We start from the raw sequence: 26347 nt of genomic DNA, 5'->3' as shown, positions 1-26347 counted from the left end.
AGTAAAACAAACTGATTCACTAGAATGAATCAGACTTTCTAAACCTACATAAGAGAAAGAGAACAGAGTAAAACAAACTGATTCACTAGCCTACAACTTTCCAAAGCTACATATGACAAATGGATAGTCAGGACCATTTCAGACAATTCACTAATGAAGCTGACTTTAAAAGAGAGAGGACAAAGCAAAATGAATCAATTCACTAGAACGATTGAAACTTTTCAACGGTACATAAATTATGGAGAGAGGGGCGCGTTCAGGTTGGACTTTCCAAGGCCATGTAAAGGAGAGAGGGCTTGGTACAACAAGATATTCAAATAGTGGAATAAACCACTTCACTAGAATAAATCTTTCCAGGGTTACAAATAAGCAAATGACATGATAGCGAGAACAGAGACAAACTAATAAACTAGATAAAATCAGACTTTTCAATACATGGGTCAAAGACAAGACATCCCATTTTGATGTTTGCACCAAAGTAATGTACAAAAGGGGGTTTTATAGACATTTGCAATGCAAATAAAGTATCAACTTTAATATATTGAATAACTTTTCTGAAAATAAAATGTGAAAATATGTTAAATAATGTTCCACAGTCATACAGCATAACAGATATATTTATGTAAAAATTAACAAATACACACACAAAAAAAGGTCATTTTAAATGATAAAAACAAATGGGTAAAACCTAGTGGTTTAAAGGATAGTAAAGATTGGAAAAGAATAATACATTATATATATATGTGTGTATTCAGATGATTCTGGTTCCTAATATGCCTGACTAGATTTCTTGGTATATTAACTAGTGTTACACAGAACTAGATTTTAGCAGGTGTCTTCTGTAAAATCACAATAAAACCATATAACAGTTAATATTTTTGCAAAAAAAATAAATAAATAAAAAATACCTTAAACATGACACATTCCACTGTATTGGGAAAAAAAATAACAAATTTAAAGCTGTATTAAACTTGATTTGATTCTTGAAAACCCTTTTTCACATTTGACCAACATATATGCGGTAGGCGAATACAGTAATAAAGCAGTAATGTTTGGTCGCTCTCCACAACCTACTCCCTGTGCAAAATGTAGCTTGTTACTAGAAAAAAAACAAAAAAATGTAGTTCAGGTTGTAGCGTCGTTACATTTAGCGAGTTACTCCACAACACTGACACTGATCTGTTCAGGTACGTTGGAGGCAGCGGAGGAGTCACAGCAAGGAATCACTCTCTCACTGAGGTGCAGGTGGAAACAAAGTCTTTCTAGTGATTCATGCAAAGTCAGTTCTGAGAGTCTCAGCCTCACCTTGCCTCTAGTGGATGCACGCTGTCAGTCTCCCATTGCTATGCAGGCTGGAAGCCCTCAAGAAGGCCCGAGGCAGGTGCTAAAGCGATATGTAAGTGTATTTGTGAGGGAGTGAGTGTGAGTGTGTGTGCGTGCGCATCAGAGACAGAAAGACTGGACTTGTCGGTTCTGATCTGGCTGTCTGTGAAAAAGCAAGATATTTTGCTCCACCCCCCCCCCCCCCCCTTCAACAGATGAATTTTAAATCTAGTGTTGACTCGCTGAAAGTGGTTTTCCTGCAGACTTCACACATCCTCTGCCCCACTCTACAGAGTAACTAAACATACTGCCTGTATTCGAATTTTTGGCAAAGAGGAAATTGGGTTATGTATGGGTCATTTGGAAACATCTGTGGCCACAATCATTACTTTCCTTCCTTCTTCACGCCTCTGCTACACCAACAAACGTTAGCGCAACACTTTCACTCATCTGAATTACCATGGTAACAGAGCCCTCTGTGAAAACTGACAAACAACAGTGAGCTGGTTCAAGATCTGTCTCGATATTTCATAACAAGCACAGAGTGAGCCAAGTGTGTGTGAGTCAGAGATGGACCTGACGTTGGAAGCATCTCTTGTGTCTGCATTGGGAATGGTATGTGCTTGTATTCAAAGGGGTAAAAGCTCTGCAAAATTATATTTAGTGTAAGGATGTAAAGGGAAGGTGTCTGAAAATGTCAACTCAATTAATAGTCAAAGTACACAGCCAAAATTTACCTGAGTAAAAATAATTAAATCAATAAAAGTTTCAATATGAACTCATACTGAAGTATTTAAAAGTAAAAAGCTTGATTGAAATTTGATAAGACACTGTAACACTTTTAGAAGAGCAAACTAATAATTTAATTAATAATATTTTTCCCTAGTAAAGCCACCAAAATGTTAATTTGAATTCACTTGAGAAGACAAATTGTAGGATAACACTATCATTATCTTTTATTTTGGCAGAAAACCGGGGTAAAACATTAAAGCTTCTCTTTATAAAACAACCTTAACCAACTTATAAGCTAATCTCATTACAAATTCAGGAAGATGGTTGGCAAGTGTTGCATTTTAAAATGCACATAAAAAGTAACTCAAACTCTCAGTGCTTGCAGAGATACGGTTTGTGTTACTGTGAACTGATCCACTCAAAGACACTGAGCTGCTTGTGTGTAAACAAACACAGAGGCGTGTTTCACTATCAGCCAGCTGATGAGTATCAGTTTCATACGCTCAACAACACAGATTTTTACTCTCATCTGGCACATGGCATGTAATAATTTTAGACCCTGACTGAGATGCCAAGTGGGTTGCACACACACACATTAGATAAAGCTTTTACTTAAAAATAAGTGAAAGTATATGCAATGACATATGATCACTCAAGTACAAAATACACCAGTCTATATTCCAGTCAGTCTGTTAGGTCATTATGCAGGTAAAGCGTAGCACATGATAACATCTATGTGGGTGATAGGACATAGCCCTGTGGACAGGATGGAGTGGATGGAAGTGAAGGCTGGAGCACAACACATGGGGACAGACGGGAATTCTGATGCAATGAATCTCTGGGGGCTTTTGTTCATGCCATAAACAACATCTGCTCTTTTCTTTGCACCCACTGCACGTATAAACGAATCTCTGAGCTGACTTAGTGTGCGACTGCTTCAGAGGATACTTTAGGTGCACAGGAAAGGTGAATGGAAACATCTCTCCCATTAAGTGCATTTGACTGTTTCTGAAAGCACTGTGGTTATGGATACCCTAAAATTGTCTCAGAACATAAAAATGTTGTAGTTGTTACCTGAAATAAGTAAGGATAAAAGCAGAGACAAGACCACTGTCTTGCTTTGTCTCCAATTCCATCCCTACTCCTGTTTTCTTCTGTTTCTTGTGGCGGCGAATCATTTCTTTACCCCAAAATACAGGAAACCTTTGACTTCCTGGCCCCCTGATGCATGAAATCTCCTTGTCAGGCTCGGCTGGTCATGGTAATTGGTCTCAATAGGCCAGGGGACAAGATAAACAGAGAGACGCCATTAAGACTTCACTTCCTGTTGGCATGCAGACAAATCTAGACGGCATAGACGCACTTACTCGTTTCTGCCCACTGCCAAGCAATTTGCTTTTTTTTTTACCTCCACAGCTGTCTGAAAGAGCACTAGGCTTAAAGAAATTGAGGATTATTGAGTGGACACTTTAGAAAAAGTCAATTGTACTAATCCTATGGATAGTCATGTTTTTCTCTCTTCGTTTCTTTTTCCTGCAAAAAGACATTTTGTGCCAAGTTTAATTTCTCATGAAAGTGGTCAATGTAATGCTATTGTTGCGCTGAATTTGCTGCGTTTCTTGACTGTTCAGCCATGACTTCAGATGCAAGGTATTCAGAAAGCCCATTCATTCATTTGTGCAGCTTTCACTCTGAACTCCTCTGAATATTTAAACGTTTTATTGAATAAAGCGCAGATAGTATAAAAATACCATTTTTGTTTCTCAAGTGAAAATTCGAAACCAGCCAAGCAGAGATGCTCTCAGCACTGGAAAAATAACATATTGGCTAAAATCTCATCATTAATCTAAGTCTAAATTCTCAACAGCCCCTCAAGGGAGAAGGCCTCTTCATTATTAATAAACATGAGGCTGGATTACAAATATATACGTATGAATGTGTCATTTTTTTTTATGAATTTCGAATTTCAGTTTGCTCTGAAAATGAATGATAAATGTCCCACATTAGAGACAATTCGCCCAAGTTCAAATTGCAGCCTGTTTTAATGTTTAGATTGTTACTCTCACATATTTCACTGTTAAAGAAGTAGTTTACCATGAATGAAAATTATTTCATCATTTACTCAACCTACTATGTCCAAATCTCTATTCTGATATTTCTGAATGTTTTCTATACAATGGCAATACACAGTGGACAAAAGCTACAATAGCACCATTTTTAAAAGCCCATATGATTCATGCACTATATTTCAAGTCTTCCATAGTCATACTATGAAATTGAAGTCATTCACTCTAAAAACACTTTGCAGCTCTGAAATCAAACATGTTGCATGCTTTGAAGTTAGAATGCTGGTTTATGTTACTGATGTCCAATCTACATATTTGATTTAAGAGCCAAAATCATTCATGTTCTGCGTTACATGAATTATTTGAGAGTAACCTACCACTTAAACTTAAAGTCTGTTCCTAAAAAAAAATAAAACATACTGTGTGGCTTCAGAAGACTTAAAATAAAGTGCTTGATTAGACTGTTTTAGGTTTGACAGCCAGTGTTATAGCATAAACTATATAATCACAGGGGAGGGAAAACTGTGCAAGTTTGCAAAGACATCAGGGTGAATGAAACAAAGAATGTTCATTTTTGGGTGAACAATATCTTTAAAGAGTATAACAAAATGGGAATGAAGCCTCTAAACTGTTGCAGTCCAAAAGCTGGGTTTGCAGAGTGAGACTCCTGTAGCACTGACAGCACTTACTGAGAGAAAGAAGAATGGTCACTTATCTGCAGAAACCTGTGCACAGGCAAAGCTAACAGGCTTAGGAGATAGAGCCCAGCCTCAGCTGTGTAATTGCCTAATCCATTTCTCCTCAGGAAACCCTGGTGTAAAAAGTTCTGCTGAAGCACCAGGTAGCATCATCTTGACCCATTTCTGCCTTTATCAGCTGCTAGTTGTGGTCTGGTGGTTGAAAGCTGAATGGCACTCCACCCAGTGCATCTGTTAGGAAGCTCGCTCCTCCTACAGCAGGAGGTCCAAGACATTTTGAGGTCATACAGTGACAGTGAGCTATGCTGACAAACGACCACCACTTGTGAAGATCTTTTAGTTTAGAGTGGTGCATAACAAACGAGATAGAGATAATGCTTATCAAGAGGTCTTAACCACAAAAGTAAAGAAGAATGGGTATGATTCGACCAAGAATCTCATCAATACTATCTACAGAATCAATTCCTAGCTCCTTTGCTCAGGATAAATGTATGGTGGCTCGCTTTTATCAAAAGGGCTGGGCAGCATGTAATACCATTAAAACAAAGACCTGGCACAAAATGAACAGGGTCAAATTATCTCAAAGCAGGTCAGTTGTCAATGTAGTATCTGCACCTCAGAGGTGACCCTTGTCTCATTCTCGTTTCTAATCCAATCAATGGGCCTTCTAGTGGAGATCATACACTGAATTTATAGAAACTTTTTTGGAAGGTGAAACTTCACCTGCATGGACTATAAATGCCGAAGTGATTTTTAACCAGTGAAAGATAATACGTAATGCTACTGTAAGAAAAATCTGGGCCAAGGCCATGATCTAAAGTGTTCTGTCAGTAAGAGATATATTATCCCAACTCATTTATGTTGAAGTAACTTTAATTAGCTTAAGTAGGGTATTCTGTTGCCATCCATTCGGAGAATGACTCCAACAGAGGACCTATAAAATAGCACCTGACAAGACGTCATAGTCACAATTAGTTCCTGGCCTCTGTCATTGACTGCTTCAACAATAAATGTATTTAACAAGGGGATATTTCATCAGCCAGGTCTGCAAATGACCCAATAAATAACTCCCTATATTAGCATATGACTGGATAACAGACAAAAAGCAACCCAATGATCAAAACGAACAAAAGCAAAGCAATAAGTTTGCATTAATAAAATTCCGTTAACTCGCTCTGTCATCATTTACTCGTGTCTTTTCAAACCAATACGACCATTTCTGCTGAGAAAAAGCATTTACAATACAGCAACAGCTTTTAAGCAGCAAAAAAGCACAAAGAACATCATAAAAATAGCTCAGATATGTCAAAGTATTCTGAAGTCAATACAAGAGCTTAATGTAATGTTAGTTTTGTGGCTGATTCGTGAAGACTTGAGTACCCAGCACAGAACCGACAGAGAGCTGCCAAACCACTGGTCTTGGTTTTTAAGTCTCAGTGTGACTGAGTGTCCACCTTCCTCTTATTTCTCCAGATAATGCCCCAGCTCAATGTTATTAATGCTCAATTTCACCCAATTATAAGGCTCCTCAGCACTGGAAGGCGGCCAGCGAGGGAAATATGGACGAGAGAAGAGAGTAAGAGACACAGCCCAGTATGCGGTCACTTAATGTGTGGAGGAAGGGTGTCTGAGAACCTGTGATTACTCCCCAACACTTGCAGACAGAAACGTCAACATGTGCACAACACACATGTACACACAGCTAAACATGCTTTATATTGTTTATCTTCAAGCCCTGTCCGATTTGTACAAATGTAAGGAGACGAGTAACACATTCATTCCTCTCCTGGGATCCTACTGAGGTCTTTGGAGGCCCTGCTACATCATAACATCTCACTGAGAAGTATATAATAGCACATCTCAGGGCCATAGTGTGTATGTGAGTATTTGTTTAATGGACGCCTGCTTCTATAAAACACCCCCCCCCCCATCCCAGTAAGTCTTGCTTCACAAACCTTGGTACTTCACGTTGTGTATGATGCCAGAATTGCATGATTTTTCACATTAGGGCAGTGTTCAAATATATGGCTCTTTTTAATCACAGAATTACAGTAGATGTCTTTGAACTGCCAAATGTATATTCAGCTTCTTCGAGTAAGAGGGGACAAAGTACAAGGAATCTCTAATGATCCTATTTTACATCCAAGTATATTTAGATAAATGTCATATCATGGCAAAAAGCAAGCTAAGGGCCTTTTTAGAAAAGAGATGTATTTTATCATTCACCCAGAATATTGAAACAATGCTCTGGAATGGAGGGGGCAAATCAATACTCTCTCTCTGAGGAATGGTCTGTGAGCGGCAGAGGGAAAATTCCATGATACGGTGAGCTGAGTCGAAGCACCTGAGGCCCTACAAACTGAATTCATTTGTCTTTACCAGCACAGCCACACACACGAACACTGCATGGTAAGTTCGCAGCTCACCTCCACTGAGCTTAGAATCTGCCATCTGTGCAAAAGCCCTGCACCGGGAACCAGTCTCAATTCCCCACTCAGCCTCGCCATGACCCAAGCTTTCATTTTCATGTTTATACATAGTCCGTTTTGGGCTTCTTTTTATTAAGCATATCAATTTCTGGAGTCCTTGATTTTGTCAGCATGTTGCTTTTAAATTATCCTAATGATTTTAAATGCCATTAAAAATGGTTCCCTTCCAAGATTTATATATATAAAAAAAAAATTATATGGTCAACATGTGACTAGGAATCAAGGTCATTAACAAAAATAAAGAAATAAAGAAATAAATAAAAATATATAAATAATAATAATAAAAAAATTTGGAAACACATACATCCGTAGCAATGCACCTTAGTGAGCATCATGATTAGGTGTGCAATAAAAATTACAATTACAAATATATATATATATATATATATATATATATATATATATATATATATATATAATATATATAAATAAACACGCTTCATTCTTCTGTTTTTTTTTTGTTTTTTTGTTTTTTTGCAACAATAATGAGTGGATTTTTATAGAGACACCTGAGAACAATCGTGACAAGACATGATAAAAGTTTCCTCTATTTCCCCCAGTGTAAACCTTTAGTCAGTGGTCTCCTTGTTTTTGCAAACATGAGCAAAAAAAGGGGGGCAAAAAAGAGAGAAAAACACTAGAATATAAAAAAATAGGCCGCCAAATCCTTCTCTTTTTGCCTTTTTATCTCTCTCTCACTTTCTCTTTTTCTCTCAGTCTCTCTCTTCACCCTAAAATAAACGAACAGTATACACTGATACTCCAGATAGTAGTTTGTGTCTGAACCCGATAAGGTGCCTTGAGAGTGTGTGTTCTCCATGTACAAGTGTGTATGGTCTTCCCTGATTTTCCTTTTCCCACCCCTCCTCTTTATCTCTGTCTCTGCTCACAGGCTGCTTGGGCCAGATAAACCCACATCTGGGTGGAACATGAAGAATGTGTATCCAGTTCTGCAGAAAGACCTTACGTATATAAAACTATACACCATTTACTGTCTGTTCCACTGCTTTCAAAAAGCAACTATTTGATAAGATCACTTTCTTTGAAAACCATGTAACACACAATCTGTATTTATGATTAAAGGTATATTCTGAGTTAAGTACAAGTTACCCTCAGTAGGCTACACTAATAATGTTGAATACCACAAAGGAATTTATTTATTTTTGTCTCTTATTTTCCACTTCCCTCAAGTGAGGCAATCCAGAAAAAATACAATTCTCTGTTTAGTAGTCAAAATAAATGTTTTTTTTTTTTTTTTTTTTTTTTTTACAAATTTTGTTACATGAAAAAAACAACAACATTTGAACAGAAACATTAATTTAAGTGCTTTTATTAAATTATAGTCTTCACATTTCACATTTTAAATTCTCCCAAAACTTTACTATCATTAAATATATCATCATCTTTGGCAATTACTTTTGTAGTAATCAATTTTATGCCACAAATAGTTGAATGATCTTGTAATGAGCTTGAAACATTACTTTAAGACAAAAAAGTTGCAAAAATTGCACGGTCCATCCTGCTGAACAGCTTTGCATACCAAACATAAATAATAATAACAAAAATAATCATCATTTTTTCATATGTTCTTTCATTGCAATCTTTTAACAAGCTTGGGTTCTGCTGTGCCAGTCATATATCCACAGTCCATGTTAGTGCACACAACACCATTTGTACCAGATCTTTCTAACCTTGAGCTTGACAACATAGTGAAAAAAAAATACACCAACGTATCGGGCATAACTGCCTCGTAATGTCAGTTTTTGAACACTCACATGGCAGAAAGCATCCAGGCTAGGAATGCAGAGAAATATAGAACACATTTCTGCTAAAGTATGTTTATGTGTGTGTACCCTTGTTACACAGACACAGTACTTTTTACATCCTTCAGTTGAAAAGATTTCACAAGACAAAGCCCTCAGATCACTTCAGAAACTCCAGGACCTTTTATTTATTATTTACTTTTGTTGAGTGCTCTTGTAGTTTATGTGCATATCATTGTGTCATTATTCAAAATAATGACTTTACAAGAGATATATCAAGTAAACTGACAACAAAACAATGAAAGCTTGAGGTATGCGTGTGTGTGGTCGCAGGCTGCACTCACTGATGTGGGAAACATTGCTCTGTTCCAAAGCTTCGCTCTAGTGATCCCAGCGGTGGTATGTCATGTGAACCCAGCGTCAAAGAGCAGAAAATCGAGGGAAAGAGAGACGAGAGCATGGGAGAGGACTGTCCACTGATGTGTGTGGGGTTGTCTATAATCTCTTAAATGCTGCCAGGCTTTTATTGTTTCTAAACCTCATGAGTAAATACCACTGGCCTTTTTCTATTTCCATCGTAACCTTGACTGCTGTCAGGTCAGCACATCATAATTCTCTTAGTGGACACAGCCTCGCAGCGGTATGTGGTTGAAACCTAGGGCACAGAGAAAGCTTCACCTGTCTCATTTATCTTCAAAACACTCCTGCACAGAATAAATCAACAATTTTCTTCATTTTGCAACAAAATAAAAGCAAGTTTATATAACAAGTTCAGTTTTGGCCTTTTCAGAGAGTCAAATTCAACATTGCACGAGCACTGTACGCTGGGTGATAAAATAAAGATTTTACATTGGAACAATCAGGTATTGACATCGTCAAGCCCAAATGCATCGCAATATGTCTAAAAGGTCGCATTTTTAATATAAAGGGCCAAAAATCAAACTTGCTAAAAGTAAATATTTTATTAAATCCATATATACCCTTATTTATTAACATTAATTGTATTTTTATAATTAAAATGATTTAATTTGTATATATTATTATGATTTTATTATTTTTTATCAAATCCTTTCTTTTTACCAATGAAACATAATATATATATATATATATATATATATATATATATATATATATATATATATATATAATTAAGAAATGCATCTAAATAAAAGCAAAGTTCGCAAAAAAAAATAATTTAGCCTTTTTTTTTTTTTTTTTGAGAGAGAGTCAAATTCAACACTGCACCAGCGCTGACCACTAAAATACAGATTTTATTATTATTTTGATGCACAAAAAAAATGCAGCAAAATTCAAATTACGAATAAAAATATAGGCTAGACCTACTTCTATGGCATGATGGGCCAAAAATGTAATCATGGGACAACTTTGGGTCTTGTTAGGGCATCTCATGTCTACATTTTTTCTGTGATTTCTATAATAAAAAAAATAATAATCTAAAACTACTAATCATATAATCACAACTATTATTAAAGCGCTTTTGAGGGCGTCAATGAGTAATGCAGTTTTTTTTAATCCAATGTACTTAACAGAGCTCTTCAGCGCTGCCTTCGTTTGAATGAGCTCATTGTACAGAGCCGCCCACTGCTCATGGGGATTGATGACATGGTTACTAGAGCAATTTCATATGGTTTGATAGGTGGCTGTAAAATTCACCTAAGGGTAAGTTTGCATGACAATACAAATAAAAAAAATTAAAAATATATGTTGAGTGGGATGAGAAAAGGTCACGGATAAAGTCACAACAACACCACACGTGACAATTAAGCATGCAGTTCAGAGGTTTGGAGAGGAAAATTGATGTCTGCATCTCTGGCCACATGATGCTCAGTTTATAATAAGCGTACTTTTACTGCCACCATGTGGTCACATGTCATAAATCAACTGTGAAGTTTGCTGTACAACCGCGAAGTGCAATTTCAATTTGTGAGAGGCTGATCTGAGGAACACAACGGTGAGTTAGTGTAAGCTGACAAGACACTAAAGAGGAGGAAAGTCTGTTGGTTGCTTCTGGCCTTTTCATGAGCTAAATTGGATGTCTGACTGACCTTATCAATGGACTCTGGCCCCAAACCTCCTAACTGCTAGCATTTACAGCTCAAAGGTTAATGGAAAGAGCTGGAGCCAGACTGAAGGTTATGGATGGAGCTCTCAGCTTCCTGCCAGCTCAGACATCAGACAACAAGCACGTTCTGATGTCTCCAGCTCAGAGGAATTGCAAAAACACTTAAATGAGATTTAATGAGACTCGTGAAAGGATATTTATCTTCGGATTTGCAACAATACAGTGGTTGCATGGATAAGCTGTACTATACAAATGGCATTTAGCATGATAAATAGGTTAGCTTTTAGAGCAGATGGTAATCTGTCAAAAGAGTTTGACTGAGTCTTGCAGATTACAAATGCTATTGATATATTTTTGAGTTTGAATCCTTGATTTGATTTCATATTTAAATTATATATATATATTTTTAAAACGATTCCCTTTTCATTGCAGTTTAAGTTAAGTTGTAAGGAAAAAGAACTTTACTTGAAGAGGGGTGAATTAAGAAATGGTTTAAATATTTCTCAAAATTATGAAGTGTCTTTTTATATATAAAGAGCACCAGGTGCAGTCCGAAATCAGATAGGTTCTTCGTTTTATTTAAAGTTAAGATATACTATTTTAAGTCTTCTCATTATAACACACATCTAATGTCCAAAGCGCTTGTCCTATATAAGGTTGCAGGGATGCTGGAGCCTATCATGCCGAAGCCACGGAATCACCCCAGATGGAAAGCCAGTAAATTAATATTTGAATTTGTAATTTAATTAATTATGCTTTCATAATGTCATGTATGATATTCCTGCATTGCACTATGCTGCCAAAGAGGGCATCAGTCACACTGAGAAAAAAAAGAAATATCGCCATCTGCTGGTCTAGTATCGCACAAGCATCCACCTTGAAACTTCAAAAGATATTAATGCACATAGGCTACAAGTAATACATATACTAAAATAATCCCATTTTAAAGTAGCATATGAATGTTTTTGTACATACAACTTCGTATGTACAAGTATGTTTTGGTAACTGTTAAACACTCAGCATTGTCCAAAAAACAGCGGCTTCTCATTACAGATGCTGAGCTTGTTCTCATTTCACAAATATGAAGATTTGTATAAGGAAGTAAATTGACAAATGATGCAGGAAGAAGATCTATCTTAAATGAATTTAGAAAACATAACTGAAAAATGGACAGAGAAGTGGCGTAAAGAAAATAAGTGAGCGAATATACTAAAAGTATGAGTTAAGGAAAAAAATCAGATTCAAATTATAATAGATGATTTTTAAAATTATTTGCTGTTCCATTTTTTGAACCTTCTGTTCTTGTTTGTCTCAAAGCCACATGTAGACCTATGAATGTATGTATGAAAACTTTTTAAATTAAGTTTCTTATGCTCACATAGGCTACATTTATTTGACCACAAATAATATATTTTATTTTAATATATATTAAAAGAAAATTTAAAAGAACGACATTTGTGACCCCGGACCATAAAACCAGTCTTAAGTGTAAATTCGAAATTGGGATTTATACATCATCTTCATCTGGAAAGCTTTATAAATTAGCTTTCCATCGATGTATGGTTTATTAGGATCGGACAATATTTGGCTGATATATAGCTATTTGTAAATCTGGAATCTGAGGGTGCAAAAAATAACTAAAATTCCAAATACTGAGAAAATAGCCTTTAAAGTCGTCCAAAGAAAGTTTTTAGCAATGCATATTACTAATCAAAAATTAAGTTTTGATATATTTATGGTAGGATATCAAAATGTCTTCATGGAACATGATATTTACTAATCCTAATGATTTTTGGCATAAAAGAAAAATCTATAATTTTGACCCATAAAATGTTTTTTTGGGCTATTGCTAAAAATATACCACAGCATCTTAAGATTGGTTTTGTGGTCCAGGATCACATTTGTCAGAAACGTAACCTTTTGTGAAAATATAAATGGCTTTACAGTCACTTTTGATCAATTTAATGTCCTTACTGATTAAAAAAAAAATATATATATATATATATTACCCGACAGCTGCCACACGGTGTGACAGGACCCTGCTTCTAGCTAACCCTGTGAAACACGTCACATTCCATATTTATTAATTCATCATTCAATCACGTATCGGCATTGGATGTCTGTTCTCTACAGAGCATGAATATATATATATATATATATATATATATATATATATATATATATATATAGACACACACACAGCATTACATAACATCATCCTAAAAAACAGACTGCTGACTAGTCTGACTGAAAAGTGAAATGATGTCACACTAATGTGAGATCCTATGACTAACTAGGTAACTGACTAAATGATCACACCTAGCAAAATAATGAGAAAATGATATCGGATCACCACTCATTTCAGCCTCATAGACATGCATATAACCTGGAATACTGCATCATATAACCTGTTTGCCATTCTTATTTTTAATTTCTATGATTTAACCTACAGCTATTTAAACATCTAAAATTATATTTGTGTAATTATAGAACAGTTAAATGGTGCTTCCCCTTGGCTCAGCGAGGGGCACATTTTAAAATGAGACATGACTCAGGGTCTCAGGCAGTATGACATCCCAGCCCCCAACCCGACAGCTGCCACACGGTGTGACAGGACCCTGCTTCTAGCTAACCCTGTGAAACACATTTGTCACATCCCATATTTATTAATTCATCATTCAATCACGTATCGGCATCGGATGTCTGTTCTCTACAGAGCATGAATATTAACTGGACGGGAAGGAAGGGATAGGCTGACTAAAGCTCTCCAGCATCCTCACTCCCTCCCTCCCTCTCTCTCTCTCTCTCTCTTTCTCTCTCTCCTCATAATTCCACGCCCTAGCAGATACACAGATACCAGCAGACACAGTCTGGGTAATCTCAGAAGACACGCCGTCCTCCTCTCTTTCTACCAGCCGGTGGATACAGCCACTTTGTGCTCTACGGTAAGTCTTTTATCCATTATAACAATAAATATCATCCTTTCTCTTCATGTGGCTTGTGGGTTTTAGCATGAATACTGCGATGGATGGATATGGCAAATCCACCCTGGCTATAGGTGCGGCAGACAGAGTGAAGAGAGATAGAGGGATATAGAAAGATAAATGGCCATTTCAACCGTGAGGCAGACACTGCAGTCTAGCGTGTGAGGGAACAGGCTGCCTGCATGCTAAAGTGGAACAAAGAACAAAGACATCATAAAGGAACAAATGGCATCTGATAAAAGCAAACGGGCAAGATAGATGTTAAGCTGCACTGAGAGTTGGCTAGGTAGGCGATTAGCATTAGAACATTATACATCCATGCTGGAACACACGTGTTCTACATGCTACCATCACACACACATGTACAGAGAGAACAGAAACATTTCTTCCCTTAGCATCCGACTGACTTTTCTCAAAAGCTGAGCACTCTTGAAATGTAGCATTTTGATGGTTTAACATTTGAAATGATTGTAATATCTAGGCGTTTTAATAAAAAATTTAACATTTTAAGACCTTGCTGTACAATGGCTAAAATAATAGGTGAATTAACAGCATGCAAGATTTCTTTATGAAACGCTACAAAAGACAAACGCAAGGTCAGTGCTCTGTAAGTCACATCTGTCATCTCTGCTGACAGCAATCATGTCTGACAAGCCAGACCTCACAGAAATCGCCAGGTTTGACAAAACCAAGCTGAAGAAGACTGAGACAAAAGAGAAGAACCCTCTGCCCACCAAAGAGAGTGAGTGTCTGTTACATTACAGCATTCAGTGTGTCCAGTCAGTTTGGGGTGTGGTGTTGGTCTCTCTCTTTTCTCCCCCATCTGCCCTTCTCTTCTCTGCAGTGATCTGTCTACCTTCTCTCTTTATTTATTGTTTTGTTCCAGCCATTTCTTTATCTTCCATCTTATATACCTTTCTCTGGTTTTTCTACCACTCTCAGTCTGCTCAGTCTTTTTTTCAGCCTCTTATGTCAGCAGATGGGTGTCAGCTCAAAGTCCTCCATCAGCATTGCAGTGCAGACCTAAGCCTGCTTGCAGAATTCCCCATGTGAATAAGCATGTTTGCAATAATGCCATCCCTCATCCATCAAACACATCTCTCTCTCTCTCTCTCTCTCTCTCTTAAGAAGCTTTACTGGCACAATAAAGGCATTTACTCTTCTAAAGCATTTATATTTCATCTCTTTCTGTTTTCAGCCATTGAGCAGGAGAGGAAAGGCGATGCCACCCCTTGACCTAAGAGACAAGGAGAAGACAAGCACATGACATGTTCTTCTGACATGGCAGATGTTACAATTCCTATTTCTGTTTAAAGGGTGCTATTGTCCCATGTGATACATGGTTACCATTTCGATTGGAGTCACTGGGGCCTATGAATGGGAGTGTGATGAAGGGGGAAAACTTGAGACAGGGTTCATAGATATTTTACCAAATTCTGTTTATTGCATTTTTTTAAAGGGTTTCATCATGAAATAAAGAAAATGAAATGTAAAACAAATAAAATACCAAATATGACTCCTCTTCTAAAAAAGACTTTTCTTTAGGTGCAAGTACATGATTATTCAAAACACAAAGTCAAAGTCTTTTTTGCTCACAAAGGCTGAATTTGTTTAATCAAAAATACAGTTTTATTACACATTAGTCCTAAAATTACTCTTTTTTTTTTCTTCTATTTTAATATATTTTTTAAAAGCTATTTAGATGACAAAGCAACCATTACTCTATTCTTAAGTGTCACACGATCCTTCGGAAATCATTCTCATGTATTGACCTGGTGCTGAAGTAACATTTCTTCTTAACAGTTGAAACATTTGTGCTACTTAATGTTTTTGTGGAAACTTTTATACTTTTTTTTTTTTTTACAATATACTTTGATGAACAGAAAGTTAAAAATAATTTTGTAAGTCTTTACTGTCACCTTTGATCAAATAAGTAAATCTCGATTAATAAAATAATTATTTATTTTGCCAAAAATCCTTCTGAATCCAAACCTAACAGTACTGTAATTCATGAACCTCACTCTATCAGGCACCAACGGTGGGGTAAGTTGTCACAATGTGAACAGGTTTGAGAACATTACTCTTGAATTAAAATATATTGCAATAATCATCTGTCAGACCTGACTTGAAATAAATATATAAGCAGTGGCATCAAACTTGTTGAAGTTGAAGGCAAAGATAGGAGTTAGAAAGTATACGATTTTTAGTAGTAGAACTGGAAATTCAGAATGAATTAAGTGTTTACTTAGAAAATATTTTAGTTTTCAGCCTGGCATAAACTTAAAGAACTGTGCTAATAAAGTAAAAAACCATAAAAGTGTAAAATAAAAGGGTTTGTTTTGTGGTGTGTTCAGCAGAGGCACCACTATTAATCACCACTATCCTTATTATGTCACACCTGAAGCCACTTACAGTAGTACTGCTCAGTGCATTACAATCATATACTCTCGACGGCATGAGATAGGCCTACCTTCATCCAACCAATGAATTAAAAAAGCGCCGAGAAAAGTTCGTCTTCTCGTCAGGTCATCCTGCAGCTTGAACACCGCTGATTGTCCGATACTACATGTAGCTATTTAACATGGCTATTCTTGTTTTTAGAATTAACACCTGCTGATGAGGTGCTAGAGGACGCGCCTAGATCCCCTTTGAACTCAATTATGGCTGAGATGTTACTGAGAAGCGATGCTGCGCACTGGCGTCACTGTTCCTGCCACATTTACCGCACTCTGAACAACCTTTTATGACCAATTTATCTCTCTCGAAATCTGACATAACTAAAAACAATCAAGTAAGCCGATTAAGACTTAAAAACAAATAAAAAGTAAAATGTCTTTAATTGGTTTAAATCGCCTATGTTGCCCGTGCAAACACCTAATAAACTGGTTATTTTGAATATAGTGCATATAAATGATAGAAGAGGGTATAACTTTACCGTATCTGCGGAATTGTTAATAGAGGAGTTTCTACTTTTTATTAGGTCTAAATCTTTGACAATTTTAAGAAGAAAAAGTTTATTTAGGTCAAATGATACTATTTATGATTTCACAAATATTTCTCACAAAAACTTGAACAAAACACGTCTCAAAAGAACATGTAGGCCATGTGCTTTCATTAATCACAAAACAAGGCGAAAAGCCTTAACACAGCATTGGCTAATGAACTGCACCTGAGCTTCCGTGAGCGACTCCTCAAAATGGATCATCTGTGCAGCAAGGTGAGCCATGTTCCCTGATATCAGGCTGATGTAGGGAGTAAACGCTGTGATTGATTTCTGGACTTTAAAAAAAAACGCTGTGGTGATAATCTAGCCATTTCAATGTTTTCTTTGTGATTATTCGTTCTTGTTAGTCACGTGAATTAAAGCGTGAAAGTAAGCGACGTGCCATTCCCCTTAGTTCCATAAAACCATTCTGAGATGTCTGCTAGAGACCGTTTATGGCACGACGGTCCCGTTTAGGTGAGGTCCACTTGTACCAGATCATTGTTAAATACGGTTTTGTTTTGTGACAAGTAGGTGTGGGAATTTGGGTTTCAGGCACCTTGTAGACTTGATGATCCCGATGTCCAATTAGTGGGGATTATCCTCACTTGCGCGTCCCTCCATTGTCTTCCAGCCAGCAGAATTGGTTAAACCATTATCCGACCATCAAATAAATACTGCTTTGAAAAGGGATTTTGAGTGGCTATCGATTTGATTCGAAGATGTAAATACCTGGTTTCTACAATTAATCTTCGACGAGCAACAGTTTATAAAAATCACATCTCCTTATAGCATATTATTTAATCGCAAAAGTCATCGAAAGTAAAATGATGAAATATAATCGGCATGATCCTTTTGTTTACATGGTTCAGCTGTTGACATGGCCAAAGTCAGGATTTGAAAATTAGGTTTAAAAAAAAAGAAGAAAAAAAGTGATATAATAAACTCTACAAATACAACTAAGTATGTACACTATAAACACTTCAAAAGAAGTGAAAGATGTTTTCTGTTCTGGGGGAATGATAATCCATACCCTATTTATGCATCGAAATTTGTTAAAACTTTAGTATGGTTAGGGGTGGATCATTTTATCAGCCGTTTATTATTCATGAAACAATACATTTTACTGTTAGGCCTACAGTTCCTGTCAGCAATAGCCTGTCCATGGGCTTTTTTGATTGTGGTCAGTTTAAGTGCCACACCTTCGATGCAGTGTTGCCAGATATTGATATTAAAACAAACAAACAAACACACACACACACACACACACACACACACACATATATATATATATATATATATATATATATATATATATATATATATATATATATATATATATATTTCAAATATTTTGCAATTAAGATAATATAAAGATACCGATAACCATAAACTGCAATGCCCTACTTTATTAATTTTCTAAAGCTTCAAATTAAGCTGAAAGAAAAGTCCAAAAACGTTTATAATAGCTGGACGTGGCAACATGGAGGCAGCGCCTGTGCCCTCACAACTTCAAGAAGCCTCATTCACTCTGGCAGCAATCATTTTCATACCACACACTCTAAAATGAATAACTCATATTATGCAGACATTCTAATTAAGAGTTCATAAGCAAATCAGTTTTTTTTATTTTTTTTTTATACTTTTTTAAACATTTTAAACCTTTTTGATAAACCAAAGAAATGGGCAACTTGAAATGTATTAATTTTCACTCGAGTCCAATGTTCCAAAAGCCAAATGATCGAATAAATCGTAGGCTATATATTTTTTGCAGACTAGTAGGCTACATGACATGTTGCACTTTATAGGCTACATCTGACTACATTTCCAGACATTTTTAACACCAGAGCTGTTCCCAGGGGATCAGCTTGTCTTCTATTAACACCAGAGTGTCAGAGCCGTAGAAGTGTTACATGTTATTTGCATGGCCCTTTGCGAACGGAGCCGAATGATTTTATGGCTTATTGTATACAATGTAGAGCAGCCCCTTACGTTTCAGTGTCATTTCCCGGTAAAACACTTTCCCAAAACGTGAAAAGCCAAGACTAAAATAAAGAACATATATAAAGTCAAGAAGCTTAAATAAACCAAAATGAATTTAAAATGTTAAATGTATGACTATACGTATTATTTTGTGTATAGCCTATTGATGTAGCTACCTTATTGTGTATAGAAACGCCCAGTATTATTTCTAAACTAATAAACCCTTATTTAAAAAGTCAGACAAAAGGGCTATTCTGATGCAAAAATGCATGTCCAGTGGTACATGTCCAATACGGAATCAACATTCAGCATATTCATGAATACACTACACAACACCTTCAACGAGTGAATGGATATTAGACGAACAATCTGATGGCTTTGGACAGCCCCGTTCATTTAAATTGTCTTTCAAATACACAAATTGTAACACATTAAAGTGGCAGAATTATTTTGAACGGATAGCAACTAACTAATTTGAACTAGTCAAACTAACTAAAAAAGTTTATCAATAAACATACTGAAACGAATTCTTATTGAAAGATAGAATGAATGGCTTAGTGAAAAGTGTTAAAGCTTTGAAGTGCGGTTAAGGCCGCGCAGTTCCAGTGACCTCCTCGACGTCTTTTCACAGCAAATTGTCAAAGGTTGGGAGATGCCTGTCACTCAAAGTTGGCGACAGGTATAAATGCCTTGCTCGTTCGAGCACTGAGTCACATGTCTTCTGTCTCTTCCTGGGTATCTATCTCAGTGTTTGTGTCTTGCATCTCCACAAGAAGGGAGCGTTGAAGAATCAGGGGTCGCTCACGCACCAATGGACCCTTGCCAGCTTTTTGCGTTGGTGGTGATGTCTATGTGCTGTCACATTCTGTCGACAACAGCATGGTACAGACATTTTTAGAATTTATAGAATTTTCGAGATATTATTATATTTCATTTGTTTTGTCACTGGTATTTATTTATAAAACTTGTTAACGCATGCTGTATATATTTTTTTTTTTTCAAGGTCGGTGAATAACTTTCTGATGACCGGACCAAAGGTAGCCTAATATAAGTTCTCCTATCTATGTCAGCCATATTTTTTTTTAAATATGTTACTTTGATACTTGCATAAAAACCTCGGATCGTACAGTGTCTAATTAATGTTTGTCTTTTACGTTCATCAGGCTTACCTTACGTACACCAGCAGTGTGCAGGCTGGGGCTCAGAGTGGTATTGAAGAGTGTAAACATCAGTTCACATGGGACAGGTGGAACTGTCCGGAAAGCGCGCTGCAGTTATCTACACATAACGGTCTGCGAAGTGGTAAGCATTATTAAAATCAGATTATGCATTCTGCTTTAATTGTTCACTTTTAATTATTATTATTTATTTTATTTTTTTACTTTTTTGCACAAAAACTTATATTGCAACACCAAGAACTTAAAAACACTAACTGTTCCAGATTTAACGTTTTATGCATTGAATTGAACATGCTAATAACGTCTTTATTATTATATTATAATGTCTTTATTATTACTTTTATTAGCCACCAGAGAGACCGCTTTTGTGCATGCCATAAGTGCTGCTGGAGTTATGTACACATTGACAAAGAACTGTAGCATGGGGGACTTCGATAACTGTGGCTGTGACGACTCCAAGATAGGAAAAATGGGTATGACATTTTTATTATTTATTAATATGAACTATCTGTATTTAAAATCATTTAATGCTTTCAGACCAATTATATTAGACTGTTTTCTAATTTCTAAGGTGGTCGTGGTTGGGTTTGGGGAGGCTGCAGTGACAATGTTGACTTTGGAGAAAGAATCGCTAAAAAATTTGTGGACGCGCTGGAAAGTGGTCACGACTCTCGCGCTGCAGTCAACCTGCACAACAACGAAGCTGGTCGACTTGTGAGTATAATTGTATTCTCTTATTGATCTACTTAACTTTCTCCAGTCAAACGATTTTATTATTATTATTATTATTGCGGCACGTAGGTGCGTATGGCTAAAGTGAAACTTTATAAATTTCAGGCTGTCAAAGCAACTCTCAAAAGGACCTGCAAGTGTCATGGTGTATCTGGAAGCTGCAGTATTCAGACATGTTGGATGCAGCTGGCTGACTTCAGAGATATCGGTAACTATCTGAAAATGAAACACGATCAAGCACAGAAGCTGGAGATGGACAAAATTCGGATAAGGGCTGGTAACAGTGCGGACAATCGCGGCGCAATCGCGGATACGTTCAGCAGCGTTGCGCGCACAGAACTCATTTATATGGAAGATTCTCCAGACTACTGCGTGAAAAACCTCAGCCTGGGACTTCATGGAACAGAAGGCAGGGAATGCCTACAAAGTGGAAAGAATCTCTCTCAGTGGGAGAAGAGAAGCTGCAGGCGGCTCTGCCACGAATGTGGTCTGAAAGTTGAAGAGAGGAGGATAGAGACTGTGAGCAGCTGTAACTGTAAATTCCACTGGTGTTGCACAGTCAAATGTGAAACATGCACTCAGACTGTGGCCAAGTATTTTTGCGCAAAAAGGCACAAAAGACGTCGGCCGCACAACAATTCACGAAGAAGACAGCATGCGCGTAATAGATAAACTCATCTTTGCAAATATATTAACTTGTATATTTCCAATGTAAATATATTTTATATGGGTATTTTAAGATATACATCCTTTTACTGTTGATTATTATTATGCACATTACTATAAGGAGAAATGTAAATTCGAACCCCATATTATGGCTTTCTCGTCCCTCTGTCAACTGAATTGGTCACGTCCTAAATTCTAATTTCACATAGGCCTAACTTCATTGTTTGCACTTTTTCGTTATCGACATTAGATCACAGATTTGGTTATGTTGAAAGGTTGTTTTGAATATTTGCACCATGTTTTTTTTTCTCTCGCAAAGATCACTTGACAGTGTGTAATATTTTACAAGGGGCTTGAAGTGTTCTGTTTTTATGGAACTTATTTAAGGCAATTATTTTTTAACTATCACATTGTGTTTATATGTATTAAATTGACTTATTTTGTAATTAAATATTTAAAACTATATTACAGTCTCCGAGTGGTCAATTTCATTGTGCATGTTTGACAACTGGTTCGAATGTTTATTGGTCAACAAACGATGCAAAATCACTCCAATTCACAATTGAATTATGCATCAGATCCACGAGTTGGGACCCTGTCCGGGGAGAGAGAATCAGCTGTAGTGTATTGATATCCTTTGAAGTGCATTGGAGGCGTTTCCTTGACTTGGCTGGTGACTGTAGACCAATAGCTTGGCAGGAATCCTGTAACAAAAGGTATTCTGACCCCATTTGGGAGGAGTTTAAAATACACGAAGGCACATCACTTTCTCGAAACAGTACATTGTCTGCTTTATCGCTGTGGATCTAAGATAATGGCTTATTTCTTCCTTTGTTTTTTTTTATTCTTTATCTGCGACAAGGCTCTCCCTGGGCACACATGGTGAGGCTGCATTAGCGAATTATTACCAGTTGTTTTAATGTAAACATAATTGCTCTTGTTAACATAACGCGTATTTTATTTTGCCTTTTGCTTCCATAGGAAAATGAACAATTTGTTGATGACTGGACCAAAGGTAAAAAAGTGAAAAAGATAACGAAGAAAAAAAAAATATTACAAAACCATATGATATTGTTGTTGTTTTATTTTTTTGTATAATATCAAAATCCTCAAACTGGTTATCTTATCTTCTTATAGGCTTATCTTACCTATGCAAGTAGTGTGCAGGTGGGTGCGCAAAGCGGAATACGTGAGTGCAAACATCAGTTTGCTTGGGACAGGTGGAACTGCCCAGACAGCGCGCTGCAACTTTCTACTTACAAAGGCTTCAGAAGTTGTAAGATATGTTCATAAATGTGAGATGTTTATCTCTAAAAACGTAAAAATAAATAAAAAAAAACTAACTTTTAATTAAACTTCTCTAGCAACGAGGGAGACGTCTTTTGTTCACGCAATAAGCGCAGCAGGCGTTATGCACACTTTAACCAGAAACTGCAGTCTTGGAGATCTGGACGACTGCGGATGTGACAGTTCGAGGAACGGCAAACTCGGTAAGAACATTACTAAACACTACAAACTTTTTATGTATTAACAATGCAATAAAAGTTAAGACTTTGCTGTTTAACAGTCATGATGCGCTTATGGGTTAAACATTGTTTATTTCAGGGGGTCGTGGTTGGCTTTGGGGGGGATGTAGCGACAATGTGGATTTTGGCGAGAGAATTTCTAAAGAATACCTGGATGCGCTTGAGACTGGACAAGACTCTCGAGCTGCAGTTAATCTTCATAATAATGAAGCTGGACGTTTGGTAAGTTGAGTTGAGCAATATTTTTCATATCAAAGTTTAAATTAATAAATGACGAAGTAAAACATCTGACAAACAGTATTAAAATATTCTAAAATCAAGTATTAAAAATTAAACGAAAATAGCCAATCATACCGCTCCAATAGGGGGCGCCATGTTTTTTTTTTTTTTTTTTTTTTTTTTTTTTTGATTCATTTATTTTTTTGATATAGGCTATTTATATTGCGCAAGTGACGTGGCAAACTATATTACGCAACTAAGCAGTTATGTTACATCTAAAAAGGCGAATTCTCTGCTACTGTGTTGTTCTGAACTGTATTTGTTTCGCCAACTAACTTTTGTGGTTAATGAAACTTTTTTGAAAATATTTTGACATGTTTATATGTAGGAAGAATAAGCTTACATACACATAAGATCTGTCCATTAACAATAGCTTCGTGTTCTAGGCTGTCAAGGCTACCATGAAGAGGATCTGTAGGTGCCATGGCATGTCAGAAAGCTGCACAATGCAAACGTGCTGGATGCAGCTTTCTGATTTCCGTGAGATTGGCAATTACCTTAAAGTGAAGCACGGCCAGGCCCAGAAACTCGAAATGGACAAGAGACGAATGCGCGCGGCCAACAGCGCAGACAACCGCGTGGCCATGGCAGACACTTTCGGCTCCATTCCCCGGTCTGAACTCATATATCTGGAGGACTCGCCGGATTATTGCGCCAAGAACCTAAGCATCGGGCTTCTTGGCACGGAGGGTCGGGAGTGCGTGCAACACGGGGAAAGTCTCACGCAGTGGGAAAGGAGAAGCTGCCGCAGACTGTGCCATGAGTGCGGTCTGCGAGTGGAGGAGATGCGCACAGAGATAGTGAGTAGCTGCAATTGCAAGTTCCACTGGTGCTGCACAGTAAAGTGTGAGAACTGCTCTCAGGTCACTGTCAAACACGTTTGCGCACGGAGGCACGGACACCACGGACACCAAAGACGCAGACCTCGAGGACCAAAATAACCCCCACCCCTCTCCCATATTTTTTATTGCACTTTTTATTAATAGTTGCCTTTTCTATATATAACTATATATTAACATAATTTTAATAAAACTGAGAAATTTAAATTGATTGTGGTCTCATTTAATCTTTGTGTATCAACAAGTGAAAATTATTCAATAAACTGCATTATTTTCATTAATAATATTCAATAATAAAGATTTTGAATCTTGAATAAACTAATCATGAACAGTGGCTTTTTCTGTATGTTGAACATATAAACAGGAATGTATCAATGGGAAAATGCAGTGTAAATCTATTGCAAAATACGTAGTATTATGAAGAAAAAAAAATGATGAAGAAAGAAACATGAACATAGATCAGATATGAATATGATTATATGGTTCTGATATTACTGAAAATGCTGCTTTCCATTATTGCTTCTGGTGGTGTTTAAAATATTTTTGGTCATTCAGGGTTTCCGTGCAAAAGACCAACGATTTTAAAGACTAAGATTTAAAAACACGCTTAAAGTTAGGCTAGACTACTTGAGTGTAAAATGTTGTATCTACTTAACGTTAACTCACAATAGTTAAAGTCAGTTTTTCTTTTTGCCCCCGTCTTTCCTCAAATTTTAAAGATTCAGCAACCATAAATTGTACTCAGGTTGCCTGCATTCCTATCAAAACGACGGTGAAAGATGACAGAGGCTTTGCATGGTTTTAAAACAAGGTTACATTACAAACACATATATTTGTTTCTGTCTATGTTTAAGCAAAGCAAACTTCCTAATTGTAAGTATTGCAAAGAGATGTCGGGGACGCAATAAGCAGCCTAATTAAATAAGTGAGTCAATTATGAATTTTGCTACGTTGCTATCTATCACATGCTTCACGGAGTCATTTGAGCGTAACCTAAACGCGCCGTCAGAGAGAGAGAGAAAAGAAAAGTAGGCCAATGATAGGGGTCTCAATTAGTACTACAGCATATAGCGTTTATTTAATGAATACTCTTAAATGGATTAACTTTGTCACATTTGGTCCTAGGCGCCTCCCTTGCCTAGACTCTGGCGCACTTTGATATGCGGCCAGCACGGACAGTATGCTGCCCCGGTGACAAAAGTGTAGACAAAGCCCGCAGGAAACACGCCACCGCTGGAAGGTGTTTGGCATGTTAATCCGCGTTACTGCTGTGTTGGTGTACATAATCACACCTGCGGAAGTCACCGCGATGCATGTAAATAAATCAAAGAGAAAGAGCTGAATCCAATTATTAGTCACGTTACGAGGTTGAGGACACATTTACATTGCAAAACCAGGCCTAGGCTGCTTCGTGTGTCAACATAGAGTGATTATGTTTTACCAAATTGGATGTTATGACCTAATCATGACATTTGTATTTATATAATTTATCAGCAGATATCTCACTTGGTTAGCCTATTACTTGACACATAGTCAATTTACTCAGTGGGACATGCCATAAATCTGCCAAACTGTCTGGCCTGATGAATGATGGGATATTAGCTCCAATGGGGGTCTGACTTAGAGGATAGGGGTGGGACTCTCAAAATACTGTAGTGTGTTACAGTGAGTTAATTTACTTCCCTTGGCTACTTCCATGTTATAAGACAAAACTTATTTCACTTTTGATATTTAAAAGGTAGGCTACTTGACTAAATAATAGCACTCCTTGCTTTAAATAAAAATAGCATTAAAAGTTTGATGTATATATATATATATGTATATATACACACACACACAGACTGAAAGTTTACAAAAAAAAAATGCCTTTCAGGATGCTATGTTTTTTTTTCCCAGGCCACCCTGCTGAGATGTAATGAATAAGGAACAAAGTGGCCAACCCCTCAAATACAGCATGTTGTTGTCATCTCAGCTATGACCCCCGTTCCCATCCCCTCCTTGTCTCTTATTTTACAGACCTTTC

General features: G+C 36.9%; 3 protein-coding genes across 3 annotated transcripts; all 3 read left to right on the top strand.

Moving 5' to 3' along the window:
* The first annotated feature begins 13947 nt into the window (after positions 1 to 13947).
* LOC113113906 (thymosin beta-like) lies at positions 13948 to 15666 on the top strand. Its single transcript, XM_026280453.1, has 3 exons — positions 13948 to 14099; positions 14776 to 14880; positions 15337 to 15666. Exons 2-3 carry the CDS (start codon positions 14781 to 14783, stop codon positions 15372 to 15374), a joined length of 138 nt encoding a protein of 45 aa, XP_026136238.1. The 5' UTR covers positions 13948 to 14099; positions 14776 to 14780; the 3' UTR covers positions 15375 to 15666.
* Positions 15667 to 17310: 1644 nt separating this feature from the next.
* Positions 17311 to 22150, top strand: LOC113113904 (protein Wnt-8a-like). The gene is made up of 7 exons (XM_026280451.1): positions 17311 to 17355; positions 19853 to 19986; positions 20108 to 20141; positions 20268 to 20406; positions 20630 to 20755; positions 20854 to 20996; positions 21120 to 22150. Exons 1-7 carry the CDS (start codon positions 17335 to 17337, stop codon positions 21684 to 21686), a joined length of 1164 nt encoding a protein of 387 aa, XP_026136236.1. The 5' UTR covers positions 17311 to 17334; the 3' UTR covers positions 21687 to 22150.
* A 112-nt stretch (positions 22151 to 22262) lies between these two features.
* wnt8-2 (protein Wnt-8a ORF2) lies at positions 22263 to 24531 on the top strand. Its single transcript, XM_026280452.1, has 6 exons — positions 22263 to 22562; positions 22662 to 22695; positions 22818 to 22956; positions 23045 to 23170; positions 23286 to 23428; positions 23872 to 24531. The coding sequence occupies exons 1-6, from the start codon at positions 22495 to 22497 to the stop codon at positions 24424 to 24426; spliced, it is 1065 nt and encodes a 354-aa protein (XP_026136237.1). The 5' UTR covers positions 22263 to 22494; the 3' UTR covers positions 24427 to 24531.
* The last annotated feature ends 1816 nt before the right edge of the window (positions 24532 to 26347 follow it).

This window comes from Carassius auratus, chromosome 14 (assembly GCF_003368295.1).
Source record: "Carassius auratus strain Wakin chromosome 14, ASM336829v1, whole genome shotgun sequence".
Taxonomy (NCBI): Eukaryota; Metazoa; Chordata; class Actinopteri; order Cypriniformes; family Cyprinidae; genus Carassius; species Carassius auratus.
Note: the sequence above shows the minus strand (reverse complement) of the source record. Positions and strands in the feature narration are given on the sequence as shown.